Source organism: Phallusia mammillata, chromosome 3, assembly GCF_965637545.1.
Source record: "Phallusia mammillata chromosome 3, kaPhaMamm4.hap1.1, whole genome shotgun sequence".
Taxonomy (NCBI): Eukaryota; Metazoa; Chordata; class Ascidiacea; order Phlebobranchia; family Ascidiidae; genus Phallusia; species Phallusia mammillata.
In genome coordinates this window covers 2,490,424-2,505,936 of record NC_137254.1, presented here as the reverse complement: position 1 = coordinate 2,505,936, position 15,513 = coordinate 2,490,424, and the positions used below count along the sequence as shown (strand labels likewise).

At 38.1% G+C, this 15,513-nt stretch overlaps 2 protein-coding genes and 1 pseudogene across 2 annotated transcripts; 2 read left to right on the top strand and 1 right to left on the bottom strand.

Annotated features, from left to right (window-relative positions):
- Window positions 1-15,513, top strand: part of LOC145218176 (uncharacterized) — a 280,341-nt pseudogene that overhangs the window by 40,005 nt on the left and 224,823 nt on the right.
- On the bottom strand, window positions 253-2,327 carry LOC145217998 (uncharacterized). Its single transcript, XM_080085399.1, has 3 exons — window positions 1,739-2,327; window positions 734-1,706; window positions 253-652 (listed from the first exon to the last, which is right to left on the bottom strand). The coding sequence occupies exons 1-3, from the start codon at window positions 2,325-2,327 to the stop codon at window positions 253-255; spliced, it is 1,962 nt and encodes a 653-aa protein (XP_079941525.1).
- LOC145217674 (uncharacterized) lies at window positions 10,941-13,958 on the top strand. Its single transcript, XM_080085013.1, has 2 exons — window positions 10,941-11,088; window positions 11,215-13,958. The coding sequence occupies exons 1-2, from the start codon at window positions 10,995-10,997 to the stop codon at window positions 13,941-13,943; spliced, it is 2,823 nt and encodes a 940-aa protein (XP_079941139.1). The 5' UTR covers window positions 10,941-10,994; the 3' UTR covers window positions 13,944-13,958.

Here is a 15,513-nt window from a genome sequence, read left to right as displayed (position 1 = left end):
AAGGGTAATCCTTTGCCGAAAAAGGGTGGGAGTGTCGATTGCCAAAGCAAACTAGAAATGCATGTAAAAGGTCAAATTCCTAAGGCTCTCAAGTGTCCGATGTTGCCCCGGTACCGGGGTAACATCAGACATGGCCGGGGTAACCTCGGACAGATTATGTTTTTTTGTTTTATTCGGCACATTTGGTAAAAACGACAAACGAAATAATAACGAATCATCTAATATACACGTCGACTAGGCTAAGCTGGTACTTTAGCGCATATTAAAACAGAAAAGGTTGATGGGAAATCTTAGGGCACCCATTTGCCTTTTGGATCCCCCGACTGATATGGGATTTGGCAGAACCATGGCAACCCGGTTACTTTCCACGGCGTGGATGTCTTCCACTAAAGGCTCAACGAATGAATTCACTGCTTTGGGGTTTTTTCTGTAAAATTTTATGTCGAGATCTTTTTCATTTTCCTCTCCATCGGAGTCTTCAAAGTCGACCACTTTGCCTACATAAAATACTGATTTCTTGCCATGTGCATCATATTTTACAAGTACGAAGTCTCCCAAATCAGCTTTCTCTTTTAGCGTGGGTGTGGAAATATCTTCTTCACTACACACTTCATCCGTTGATAAAGATTTTTCAGGGGTGAAAGATTCATCACTGGAAGAAATGTCCTCCAAAATTTTTCGTTTTGCACGCCGCGATGTTTTCTTGTTTTGAACCGTGACTTTTTTTATTTGCCTTTGTTTTTCCTTTTCTTCTAATAGCTTTTTTTCAGGCGTGTCGGTAGCGATAAATGATCGGCCTCTTTTTCTTCCTTTTTCTGATCTTTTCTTTCGTGGTTGAGCTTTGGGATATGGTCTGACACATTCTGGCGAGACATGGACTGAACACGGGATGTAGGAAGGCCCGGGCACAGTGTTTCCATCGCTACTCTCTTCGTCTGGTTTAGAACGTAAAGTGGACGATTCTGTATGTGGAAGGGAAGTTTCCCGTGATAACAGACCACTCTCTGCCGCTTCAGCACAACTTTCCGGATCAGGACGATCGGAAACAAACGAGCTCAAGAAATCGTCGTCCGAAAAAATATTCTGGTCGAAAGGACAAATGCCGGTGGACAGAAATCCAGACTTAATATTTACTGGGGTCGCGGCTCTATCCCACGATTGTATGCAGATTTTCGGAAGATCATATATAGAAATGACTTGACCTGGGTGGGCAATCATCCAATCATCAATACCTTGGCTGACAAAGATTTTAAACGGACCAAAAATCGTTTTATCAAGTGGTTGCAGCTTGTTAGAGGTGTGTGGAGGCAGCGTCAGGAGTACAATCCCATTATCTTTGGCGTATTTAACGCCTTCGCCACTTAAGTGTGATCCGTGATTATCCATTATGAGCAATACCTTCTTTTCCTGCGAGCATCTTGTGAACTGGACGAAAAACGTCAAAACATGAATAAAATTTTCGGATGTCATCCATCCTGTTTTATGTGCCAACGCCAAAGGTCCACTTGCAAGTCCACAGAGCATGCGTGCTGGGTTTTGTCTCACTCTTGGAAAAACCCAGACTGGAGGCAGTGCAACGCCGCTCGCGCCAATAATGCCAACCTTGGTCATCAGTTCTCCTCTCTCCCTGGACGTTGCCTGGCCAACTTGGCTTGCCCCACGTTGACCACAACTTTTGGAAGTTTGGTGACAGTCGTAACTCCAGTCTAAATGCAAGGGTTCACTTAGAATCGCATACTATAGGTAACACATTTTAACAAAACCAAAAAAAGTACCTCATCAATGTTAAAAATTTCCGACGGCGTAAAATGATATCTTCCATAAAGTTTGCGCAAATTGGTCTGAAACTTTTCGACATTTGATCTATTAAAACTAGTCATCCGAGCCAAAGATGTGGCTTCAGGTTTTCTTATGCTCAAGTTGTGATTTCTCTTCAAAAAGCCTGAAAGCCAATCTTCTCCTGCTGTCTGGTTTGTCACCCAGGACTCTGGGACTTTTACGCCATTGCTGATGGCGTATTCTTTTGCCAATCGGCGAGTCGCTTTTGGAGTCAAACCATAAAACATTTTTGAACAGTTTAGCAAGTAATCCGCCAACGACTTTTCCTGCTCTTCGCTAAAAATCTTTTTCTGTTTAAAATTAGGAGAATATGAGGCCAATGCACCACATTTTTTATGTCGTCGGACATAATCTGATAGGGTTGAGCGATTAACTTCGTGCTCAATGGCACTCTGTCTGTACGAGTATCCATCTTCAATAACTGCCAAAACAGCTTTTTTCATTTGGTCGCTTGAAGCATACTTTCCTGTCGTCTTTCTTTTAAACATTCTTACCATATTTTTTATGATCTGAAACTATTGTGAGCATACAATATAATACACTTACTTCAACCGGGGATGCGTCGGACATGTTGTCCGACGTATCCCCAGACACGTGGCGACATAAAAAAGCAAAAACATGGCCGCCTGTTTACCTCCTGCTCAAAATCAACGTTTGCTTATTGAAGTGTTGCTTCTAAACTACGACTTCCACCACAAAAGAATTACTTTCGGCTACCAACAACCAAATTATATCCTTACAACAAAAAATTTAAAAAGTAGATATTTCTGTTAAACTAACTTCTTTTAATTTTACTAATCGGTTGAAGTACGCATGCTCTCAAATAGCATGCTGCTTTGTAATGGAAGCATGAAGATTTGTTAAAAATGATGTCACAATGCGCTACTGTGACGTCATATACCCGGTCCGAAGTATCCCCGCGTCCGAAGTATCCCCGGTCTCCCCTATGCATGATTTCTTAAATCTAGTAAGAATGATTGTTACATTTAAAACAGCATAAAAACTAATTTTGCCTTTTGTCACGCAAATAACAGCTTTGTAATTCGTAACAAGTTTTGCAACAATACGCACATAAATATCCAGGTTTAGTAACAGTTGAAAGAGTCTGTGTAAATCTTCTTCATAAGTACAATAAGACACAAGCATCAGTGAAGGATAGCAAGCAAAGTAATAACACTTAAACAATCACCAAATTAAAATCAGCTGCGCAACGTTTGGGTTTAATTGCTATTAACTAAACAAAATCAAGACTCTTACATTAATCACTGAGAAGTTGCTTGGGATTTGAACCACTAACCTCATTATGATTAGGGATAGAAATAAACTAGGGGCGTGCAACTGTTTATCGCAATGAGCCACAATATACATGTATAATGATGCTGAAGGTAAATTTGTTACATTTTGATAAAAAATCATTTTATTGCAGTGGTTTCCAACCTGCAGTTTACCCCTCTCAAGGGTCCCTGGGTTGTTTCCAAGGGTCCACGAGGGCAAAATTTTGAACCGGAGAGCTTAAAGTTAACCTTGTAAAGCAATGTCAAAAATGCCAAATAAGAACTTCCTACGATTTAATAGTGAAAATTATAAAACAATGACCACTTGACATAGTCAACGTGGGCTACACAAATAGCTGCCGGTCCGTGCTCTGGCTTTGGGCCGTATGTTGCAGGACCCTACAATAAACTAACCAAAAATACAGAAAAACATCTGTTGCCAAATACTAAGATGTGATTTCTCTTGCAATGAAATTGCAAATGTTCAAAAGAGCATTCAATGGTTTTCAGTGCTTGTGTAAAAGCAATATAGGGTAAAAGCTCCTGTTGTAATACTTTAATCATTTTACCATTGGAAAATAAGTTTCAACAACACAAAATGATTCAAATTTTAAATGCACCTGTGTTTAATTCAGACAACAAAAGTCAAGACTTGTTTCTAAGAAGTCCAATCCATTAAACAATATGGGGAAAATGCAATTATTTTTTTGTTTTATTACACAACAAAACAAGTGGTAACGAAACAGCTCTGAGGCTTCCTGCTTGATGACTGACTGGTTATAATGTCATTCTGTTTTGTTGCATTGCGCATACAGATGCACAAACAGTAGTCAACACATGTCAATATGTTAGAGATATTTGTACATTCCGGTGATTTGTTCTTCAAAACTTGGCAAAGGGGAGTTGCCAATGACCAGAATTTTCTCCCCAACAAAGGAGCGAAAGATTTATTGACAGCAGCCATTATTTTAAACTCAGTTGCTTGTGGTGATCTTGTGGTGAACATTTTGATGTAGAGTAACAGCCAGTCTTCTACCTGTGTACATTTCACAGCTATCTGGTCATTCACCATTCACCATATGCATTAAAACATTTTATTGTGCAGGGCCAACAGGGTAACTCCAGGGGTCTAGGGAGAAACTTAACCGATGACCTATCAAAACATAATAAATATGGAAGAAATAAAGTATATAATAAACAAACTTGTGTGGAAATCATCTACCATGAATGTTTTTATCCAAATCCATTAAATTTTATGATAAAATGATCAAGTTGGAGGAAGAATTAAAGAAATGTTAGACCAGTTTAGATAATTACACAGAAGTTTAGATAGAACATAATAAAACGTTCAATTTTAGGAATAAACACCACTCAAGTTAAGCTAAGCGTAATATATTCAACAATACAAGTTCCTTCAATTTTATTCACTACCATGGGCACAAACCCATAATTCCGCAGTGTTATTTGTTTTCCTGATGAATTAACTGTTTTAGGCTTTGGAAAGATTTTGTGGAGAAAACTTCAACATTTTCGTCACTTTCATTTTCAATTTTTTAACACAGCACTACATTTCGTAGCAAATAATCTCCGACTTCCCAAGGATTCATAAAATCAAGTTGTGGTTTGTCATTAAACCTTTCTTCAAGCAGCGCCACACGACTGTTATGTACCTCAGCTCAGCCAATCAGGTTGTCGTATTTGATCACGTGACTTGGTTGACACATTCCCTCTTTTTAGTGTTAGAGAATCGTCAAAAATATAACGTACATTAAAATTCTAGTTGGTATGATTGCTTGGTCTTTGCACAAAACTTCAAGTCCTGGTTTGATGCAATACAAAGAGCATCGTAGGATTTTAGCACTCAATCGTCCAAGAAAAATTCGCTCATTCGCTCAGTCGTTTGAAACTTTTGATTGCGTTTTGATCTGCCATAGCCAACAAATAAACGACAACATTTATATTTTATGCAGTGCGTCGTTGTAATTGCAAGCGCTTTAGTCCAGTTGATGTTTCCATTAACTTTTCGGCGTATGACATACCAGTTCAGCATGCGTGCTTGTTGGTAAACTTCAATACCAGCGGAAGAATGCTTTGCGCTCATGACAAATTGTATTTTTTAATGCTTGCCTAATAGTGTTCTATGTCTGCGGAAGGATGATGCTTAACCAACGGGCCTGTTTCTCATATTAAATTACCTGCGGAAGGTAATGTAATCAGGTGACACAGCTCGACCAATCACAATCGCTGTATCCCATTGTTAGAGTTTGATTCAGAAAATACGTACGTTAAAATTTCAATGTACACGATTGTACAGTAGTTATATTCAGAATCAGCCAAACCTAAATTTCAGTGGGATGTAAAAGTCCAATTCTGTTTCACTCTTCAATGTTTTTATGCACGCCAGCGATTAATACACTGCACACCTCGACCAATCAGATCGCCATGTTTAATCACGTGACATTATTTAACAAACCCGATATGTATGACTAAATACGAAATGTAAAATTTCATTTAATGTCCACGTTGTAATGTTTTGTGGCTTGTGTACCATCAATGACTTTGACCACCGTCTTAGAGTGGCAGTTTTGCTTGCTTGCATCCCAATGTGTTACTGGTGTCGTTTTTCAAGCGCAGGAAATAACCCGTCATTAAGCTCATATGGGAAGGCTCGTCATGCATGATGGAATATAGTGACGCTTTGCTATGAACGATAGTGATGTCACAATGTTTGCAACTAGCTACTCACCTCATGATAACCGTGACTTTATCTTTTAACACTTTTCAACAAAAACATCAAACCATAAGCTTTGTATGCGTTTTCATTCAGTCATGTACAGCTCGACTAAAAACTTCGATACCAGCGGAGTAATACCTTGCGCTCATGACAAATTCTATTTTCCAATCCTTGCTTAAACGTGTTCTTATGCCTGCTGAAAGGCTTGGCGCTCATAACAAAACACCTAGTTGGTCGTTTGTGTATTTTCCCATGCTTACCAAAGAAAGCTTTCTAATAAGGACGAGCTTTGTGCTTTTAACAAATTACCCAGAGAGTGGTATTCTGTATATTTTCCATGCTTATGTTAGACCGGTCTTGTAATGCTTGGCCATTATGCGATCGTCGTGTTTTACAAAAAAAAGTTTTTTTCGGCATTTTTCAAAACTTAATGAAAACGATGCCCCCCAAAAAACATCTAAACGTCTGCATGCTTTTTGTTTGATCAAAACAAGTCATTGCGCTTGTTACGTGCACGAATTTACACAAATACAGCGGGGCTTCTAACGAGCATCACGAATCGACCACGACGCTTTCTACACAGAGTTGTAAGTCAGGTCGGGTTCGGGCTGAAGTTTCTTCAAAACAACGGGCTTGCTTCGAGCTGGACTTTACACTCTGTGTCAGTATTTTTTCGAATAAATTTAAGTAGCTAAAATGTCAACCAGCCCTAAAACGCTTTGTTGCAGACCAAATGTCTATTATTGTCCAATGTGTGTCTTTCCTAAGGCTTCAATGTATAGGCTTGTCAATCAAACTTTCGGGCCTAAACGGGTTTTTCAAAAACGATTCGGGTTTGGGCCGAGTTTCGGGCTCCAATTTCAGGCCCGTTTACAACTTTGTTTCTACATGCACGACTTTGCAAGCTTGAAGCAGGTTTTCTAACAAGACTCGTGCAATTAACAATATCGATTGTTACATGCACGACTTTGACAGCTTAAAGCGGATTTCGTAACAAGAATCGTGCCATTAACAACAGCGATTGTTACATGCACGGCTTTGACAGCTTAAAGCGGATTTCGTAACAAGAATCGTGCCATTAACAACAGCGATTGTTACATGCACGACTTTGACAGCTTAAAGCGGATTTCGTAACAAGAATCGTGCCATTAACAACAGCGATTGTTACATGCACGACTTTGACAGCTTAAAGCGGATTTCGTAACAAGAATCGTGCCATTAACAACAGCGATTGTTACATGCACGACTTTGACAGCTTAAAGCGGATTTCGTAACAAGAATCGTGCCATTAACAACAGCGATTGTTACATGCACGACTTTGACAGCTTAAAGCGGATTTCGTAACAAGAATCGTGCCATTAACAACAGCGATTGTTACATGCACGACTTTGACAGGTTAAAGCGGATTTCCTAACGAGCTTTGTGCAGTTAATCACAGCGATTGTAACATGCACGACTTTGCAAGTGTAAGTTTATATGTAAGTTTATATACAAGCTGTTTATATCCGAAACTTACAATATACATGTTAGTGTTAAGAACCACTTAGTTGTTTTGCTATTAAAACATACGTGCAGCTTGTGGCGAAAACTGGCGTTCATCATTTGATTCCAGAAAACAAGCCGGATTACACTCGATGTGTAAGATCGCAAGATAGAAGGCAGTGCTACGTCTAACCTGTAGTTTCCGTTTTACTGCCTATAAATATTTTGCGAAATTGGCTTCCCTTACAGTAACGCGGATTTTCAGATTGCCGAAGGGTTTAGTTATGTTTGCAGTGTAAAGTAGCTCTGGAGATTTTTAGTCTAACTTGTGTATTGGTTAGTTTATATCAAATTTTTAAATAGATTTCGTTTTGTGATGTTTTGCTTCATATACTTAATTCATCGCAACATCAAGTGGATAAAATCAACCATAATCAGACGTTTTAGTCCAGGGTTGGGTAAATAAGTTTAGTAAGGGGCCACTTTAGGAAACAGACTTGCGTTGAAGGGCCGAACGGTAGGGGCGAAACTTTGTTTGTTGCTGCTCACAACAGAGTTGTAAGTCGGGCCGGGCTCTTTGCGCCTGGTTCGGGCCGGTTTCGGGCTTAGATTTTTTCAAAAAAAAACGGGCTTGATTCGGGCCTTACTTTACACTTTGTGGCAGTATTTTGTGAAATAAATTTAACTAGCTAATTAGCCATTTGCTGGACCAGCCTGGCCTAATGTCAAAAATCCCTGTTCAAGACCGATTGACTACTGTGTTTGTAGCCTTGGTCTTTTCTGAGGCTTTAAATATAGGTCTACCAATCAAACTTTCGGGCCTAAAAGGTTTTTTTTAAAACGATTCGGGTTCGTGCCGAGTTTCAGGCTTGTACTTTCTGGTTCGGGCTCCAATTTTCAGGGTTTCAGGGCCACGGTTTTTGTGTTCTAAATTTGGGGTGCGTACCACGGTTTTCGTGTTCAGACTTTGGAGTGCGTGCCACGGTTTTCGTGTTCTGACTTAGCTGCGTGTCATCATGGTTTTAATGTTCTGACTTGTAATTATGCCGCAGTTTTTGTGTTCTGATGTTGATGTACAGCAAGTTTTGTGTTTTGCACTTTTGGGCCATGCACAAAGGCAATTCAATACTAAATCAAAAATCAAATGGCACATAGCGGTACAAAGTATTACATGTACCGGTCTGCTCCACGTGGCTGTATTAATTATTAGATTTGTATTAATGCCAAATTTCATTCCAACATAGTTATAGCCGAAATTTTTATCGCAGTATGTATACCTAGATTTCAAGCAACAAATACTTTTGCGGTAATACACTTTGCAAAGATTTTTGATTGTGGACGAGTTTATTTAAGAACTCAAACTAATTTTTAATAGTTTTGGTGCGAGATTGTGTAAGGTTTAACTTGCAATAATGGAGTTTCCAAGACACAGTGGTGAAAGGTTATGATGTTAGGGTTAGTTTCGAGATTGGTATTAAATTTGTTTGCAAGGAGATGCAAGGACCCGAATCGTTTGATGGTCTATAATGGTGGAGAATTTTGTTAAAAATGGAACAGTCCAAGACAGGCCTGCATAAACTTTTCGCTACGACGCCCACATTGCAGATCCTTATTTCACCAACGGTCGCCAATTACCTGTTTGGTGTTGTTTAAAATCACTGATTTTTAAAAAAAGGTTTCTAGTGGCGCGTAAAATGCCCCTAACTTGATGCACAGATCAAACTGCGCAACGTGAAGATCAGTCTTAAATGTTTATGAAGTCGTAATCTACATTGTGATGCTTGTTGTTTCTTTTTTTTCGCATTGTTACATATTTTTTAATATACATGTTCACGGCCGCACAAACTAGTCTCTGTGGCCGTTCGGCTGCAGGTTAGGCACCCCTGGTCTAAGAGGAGGGGACTTATAATGTCTTTTTTAATTTGCAAAATTTACATCGGTTTTTTTCTAGCACCCATTGCTAAATTGTTGTTGATTAGAAAGCTTTCTTTCTAAAATGTTAAATACGTGGTTTCCATTTGCGTTAACAAAATTCTGGGCGTTTTTGGCGAAACCAACGTTGCGTTAATTTCACTGCGTCATATGGGATGTTGTTACACGTTACCAACCCAAACAATGCCATTTGTAATAAAATATCGTTAATAACACCGAGATAAAAAGCGCAATCTTGGTTAGTTAAAGTTTTACAAGATCCGGTCCAGTATTGTCAGCTTTTAGTACACTATGTTTCGCTTGCATATACGCGACATTTTTTCAATTAAAATCGTTGGTTATTTCAATTACACTTAAGTAAGCGTTATAAACTTGGAGTCAGTTTCAGTTTGTTTTCCATTGCGTTTAGTGTTATAGGTTGGATAGATTTTAATTTAGTGCTGAGATTGTACGCGTTCCAGCGTTTTTAGATATCTGTTATTTTGTTTACTGTAATTAGATCAGGTAGTTTTTCAAGGTTAGGCCTTTCATTTGATGTTTAAATCGGGAAGTTTAAACCCGCCGTTTTTCGTCACAGAAATTAATTTATTTCGTTTCATCTGTTCAAATTTTTTGGGAAGCCAAAAGGATTGGAACGTGGTAAAAAATGTTTATTGTGTGTAGGAGTAGGTTTTACTATTCTAGCGATAAATAATTCTTTGTGTGAAAATAAAGGGTATGTATAATTGGAATTTTGTCGATAAATGGAAGTTTACTTGTATCGAAGGATCTTGAGTTACAAATTAGAGCTAAAATTGTATCTTTGTTTCAATAAAATGAGGATAAACGTTTTTTTTAACTTATAAAACGTTGAATTGTCCGCGTATTATGGGATTTTTGTTTTAATTTTTCCAATTTTAAATCCATTTATATTCTTTCAATTATTTGCCGCATTAATTAGGTTTTGGTATATGGTAACTCCCAGTTTGATATCTATTTTTTCAGTTGTGGTACCATTTACGTTGATTTTCCTGGTAATTTTTTGGTATAGTATTTTACACACGATCTAGTATATTCATCTATGTTTGGGATCTTTAAAATTCGGTGAACGAATTTATGATTGACGGTATTGCAGGTTGTAACGGATATGATGTATGTATCTATTAATCAGAACGCATTTTTGCTTAATAGAAATTTTTAATTTAATTTTTTTAGTAGTCAGACGGTTTTGCTGATATCTTTTTAGTCTGCTTTTAAAAGTTGAATCGGGTGCCAATTTTTTATTACAGACTTGGAAGCCTGTCATCGTCCAGGGAGACATTTTATTCATTATGATTTTAGATTTTCTATTTTTTCTGGGGTATTTTTTTTCTTCTGGGGCAAAAATTAGGTCGTGTCGGTTTCTATATGGAAGATAAAATAATTTTGCCCGGATTTGTTCGTAGTATGTTGTGTTTGACAAAGGTTTTAGTAAAAGTAATGAATGAATTTGTCAAACATGAAAGCCCAAAACAAAACAGGTATTTTTTCTAGGGGTTGTTAATGAATTCATAAAACAGGCAAAGTAGTTTTAAGTTCACGGTTAGAGGGATCGGGTTTAGTTTATAAAGTGTTGCACAGACGGTTTGTTTTCTCACAACTACAAGTAACACAACTTAACTTGGTACAAATAAAGAAAAAAATAAATAGGTAGGTTTTTTTACAGAAACAAATGAATCTCTTATATTAACAGTTTCTATATTGAAATCACAAACATGTTGTGGTTATTACTTCTATTGTTTTTCGTCGGATGCGCGGAAGGTAAATGTCCAGGCGAGGATTTCAGTTTCGCTCCTCGACCTTATACAAGTAAGCTTACCTCCATTAAAAAGTTAATAGCACATGTTTTAAAGCAAACTAAACTGATGTGTTTCTTTCCAACTTGTGCAACATTTTACTTTTCTGTAAAACCTTTTTTTTGCATCTTTTTCACAGAACCTGAAAATCTCTCGGTGTGCGTGAAACCGTACCGCGGTCCCAACTGCAGCTGCCCTTCCTCAATGTTCGAATGTGCCTGTCACAAGTTTGGTCGGTGTGGGGACAAAACAGGATGTATTGAGATGTCGAAGGTAAATAACTGGGACAACGACTGTGGTGATTGGAGCGACGAGTTTGGTGACATTTGTCTTATAGGCAGGTTTCAGTGTGACTGCTTCAACACAACTTGTAAAGTTGGTGTTGGGTGTTTGTGGGAGGTGTTGCAATGTAATGGAGCGATAGACTGCATAGATGGCAGTGATGAAGCTAATTGCACTTGTCCAGCTGATAGAGAGTTTGAATGTGATTGTTATAAAACGAAGGACTGCCCAACTAGATATGGTTGCAAAAACAAAGACAGCCAATGTAATGGAATTAATGACTGTGGAGATTGGAGTGATGAAGCTAACTGCACTTGTCCAGCTGATAGAGACTTTGAATGTGATTGTTATAAAACAAAGGACTGCCCAACTAAGTATGGTTGCAAAAACAAAGACAGCCAATGTAATGGAATTAATGACTGTGGAGATTGGAGTGATGAAGCTAACTGCAGTTGTCCAGCTCATACGTTTGAATGCGATTGTTACAAAACAAAGAACTGCACAACTACATATGGTTGCATAGAAAAAAACATGCAATGTGATGGATATGATGAATGTGGGGATTGGAGTGATGAAGTTAATTGCACTTGTCCAGCTGATAGAGAGTTTGAATGCGATTGTTACAAAACAAAGAACTGCACAACTGGATATGGTTGCATCGACAACAACTGGCAATGTGATGGAAATAATGATTGTGGAGATTGGAGTGATGAAGTTAATTGCACTTGTCCAGCTAATAAGTTTCAATGTGCATGTGTTGGCACAAAACAATGTATAGGTATGGTGGGAAGTTGTATTGACCGATCTTTCTTATGTGATGGAAATCATGACTGTTTTGACGGTAGTGATGAGACACATTACACATGTAACTGCTCTGGAGTTTATGCCAGATGTCCGTGTGATCCTGGTAACAAACATTGCCCATCCACTGGAAGATGCATACCTTTTGGTTGGATTGGTGACACATTTATGGATTGCTATGAAGGGAGTGACGAGCTTTGTTCAGTTTCCAACTTCACATGTCAATCTTGTACTATGTTTGCCACAACTTGTAAGAGTGAACAACTTGCCAGGTATGTTGTTCATTCAACAGTTCCAGCAGAGTGCAACACAGTAATCCAACCATCGTGTGCTGATGACATCAACAGATGTGAACGCACGAATGTGATTTGTGTCTCCTCAAACTGCAACAAAACAGAAAAAAATTGTCAGAATTATGTCGTTTGTGAAAACAAACAATTTATAGCAGGAAGTGATTTTTGTGACGGAGTTAGTAGTTGTAGTGACAATAGTGATGAAATTAGGTCAGGTTTTGGGTTTAAATGCCCTGGATCATCGAGACAAGGTGTTTGTGTTTTACCCCAAACCAATGTTTACGATTCAGTGACTCAATGCTCTGATAAATCTGATCTTTGCTTTGTTAATGGAAAGTTTAAATGTTTTCAGTGCTTGGATAAAAAGTTAATCATATCGCCCACGCAAGTTTGTGACGGTGTAGTGGATTGCTTTGATATGTCAGATGAGTGTTTGTGTTTCAATCAAAGTTTGTGCAATGATATAAGGGGTACTTGTCCATCAAATCAGATGCATTGTCAAAATAAATCTGTATGTTCTGTTCAAAGTGGGAAGTTGTGCAACTCAAGCGTGCAATGTGTTGGTCAAATAAACACAAAATACTGCTCATCTGCTAATAATTTGGAACAAATTCAGTGTTTATCAGAAAACTTTAAAGGACTTGAACTTGACAAAGTATTTGAGTGTGCGAGAAATGACAATCAATGGTTGAGGAGCAAATTTCAGTATGAGCTAAGCAATGGAGTTGAAGTCAGAGTTTTGTTGAACTCAATATGTGATGGAAAAGTTGAGGACAGCCTGTGGTTACGTGGTGAAATGAATTGTCCAAATATGTTTTATTGTTTCTCAAAAGGAGAAATCAACATTAAAAACACACAGGTGTGTGATGGAAATGTCGATTGTGACGACGGCTCAGATGAATTTCTTGACCTTTGCAACAAAACCCAGCTTTATTGTAAGGGCAAAGATAGGGTTTCCATTGACAGAAAAACAGTATGTGATGGAATTATCGATTGTGATAATGAATCTGATGAAAGCAAATGCCGCTGTGAAAAAAATAGATTTTATTGCACAAATAAACAACCTTTGTCGGTTGAAAGGAAACTGGTGCAGAATGGAATTCGCGATTGTTCGGACGGAAGTGACGAATGTGTGAACTTGGCTGGAGACGCGTTTGCAGATGTCAACGAAATGATTGCCAATCCAATATACCGAGCAATTTTCTGGATAACAGCTATACTGGCAGTGGGAGGAAATTTGTTTGTGTTCATTGCAACTGCCCACAGCTTATGGAATGTAGACAGAAACAAAAAAGTTGTTATTAACACAAGTATTTTTCTTCTTAACCTATGTTGCTCAGATTTCCTCATGGGGATTTATCTGCTTGTAGTTAAATTCAAGCCACTCAATTTTCTGGCTCGTATTGTTTGTTTGATAAAGAATGGAGATCAAGTAGTTTGTGTTCAGGACTTGGAGCACTTGCTGTGGTTTCTTCTGAAGCATCGGCCATGACTATGACAGCAATGACCACTTTTCGCCTTGTATCAACCTTTAAACCATTTACAATCCGAAGTGTAGGTGTTCTTAGAATTTTACTTGCGGAACTGTTCTGCTGGATTTCAGCTGTTGTATTGGCAACTGTTCCTTTGCTTAAAGTCACTTCAGGATATTTTATAACTGATGTTTGGTTTCCAAACAACATTTTTGGAAATGATTTTGTTTCAAGGGAAAATATGTCACTTCTTGCAGAAAAAATTACGGGTGTGGAACTCAAAAGTTGGATTGAAGTGAAAAAAACTATCAAAGAAACTTTTCCTCGCAACCCAATCAAAGGAGAATTTGGATATTATGGAGAAACAAGCGTCTGTTTGCCACGTTTGTTTGCCACAACCAGCGAATTTGCTTGGGAATATTCAACTTTCCTCATCACAATCAACTTCCTTATGTTCATCTACATGGTTGTTGCATATGTTCTCATCTACAAACACAGCAACCGCTTGAAAGGGTCCAGAAGCAACGATGTGAGCTCAAAGATGCAGAAAAGAATCTCGAGGTTGATTTTGACCGACTTCTGTTGCTGGATTCCAATTTGCGTCATGGGATACTTGAGTGTTGGAGGAATCAAGATGCCACCAGATGCTTATGTGTTGAGCGCTTGTCTGTTGCTTCCAATCAACAGCGCCGTAAATCCCTTCCTTTACTCAAAATTATTGGAAAAACAACTTGGCAGGGCAAAGAAATCGCTGGTGGAGAAATTGTCATCTCTACCAGCGTCTACAAATCACTCATCAGATTTAGCTGTAAGATACAATGCTCGTGCAGATGAAGAAGGCGACATAGTGGTTGAGACCATTGGATGAAACAAGAAAAATCAAAAATAAACTAAAACAATATTAATATCCCACAAATAATCGTTGAAGTTGTCCAAGTATCAAATCATGTTGTACTTAATTTGATTTTCATTATGTAGATATGATTGTGTAAATACGCATTACTGTTGAAAATTTTTGAGTAAGGTATGATTTCTAACAATTATAAAGGAGATGATTTAAATTGAAACTAAGTGATATGTTGTCAAGAAAAGTTGAAAACATAGAACGAAATGTGTTTCAGGGATAAAGCAAAAGTGTAAAATCTGAAAAGAGTGATAATTACATTTAGAACAGCTGAAAAAATGATTTAGGATTTAGTGGCACAGATAATAACTTTGAAATTAAGAATAAGCTTTACAACAATATTCGCACAGGCACAAATATCCAGGTTTAGTAACAATGGAAAAACGCTTTATGTGATTTGCGAGAGCTCATATGTGCAAAGCAGATCTATATAACGACATTTGAACCATCACCAAATTGCAATAGAAGGACAGCAGAGCTACATACTGTCACTTCAACATTGGTTCTAGTTGCAATCAGATTCTGGAAAAAATCATGGTTGTTACATTGATCACTGAGAAGTTGCCTAGGACTTCAACCACTAACCTCGCTATGAATAGGGATATGGTTTACATTGCTTGTGTGAGAGCAATGCGGGATAGGTTCATATTGTAATTCGTTAATCATTTTACTGTTGGAAAAGTATA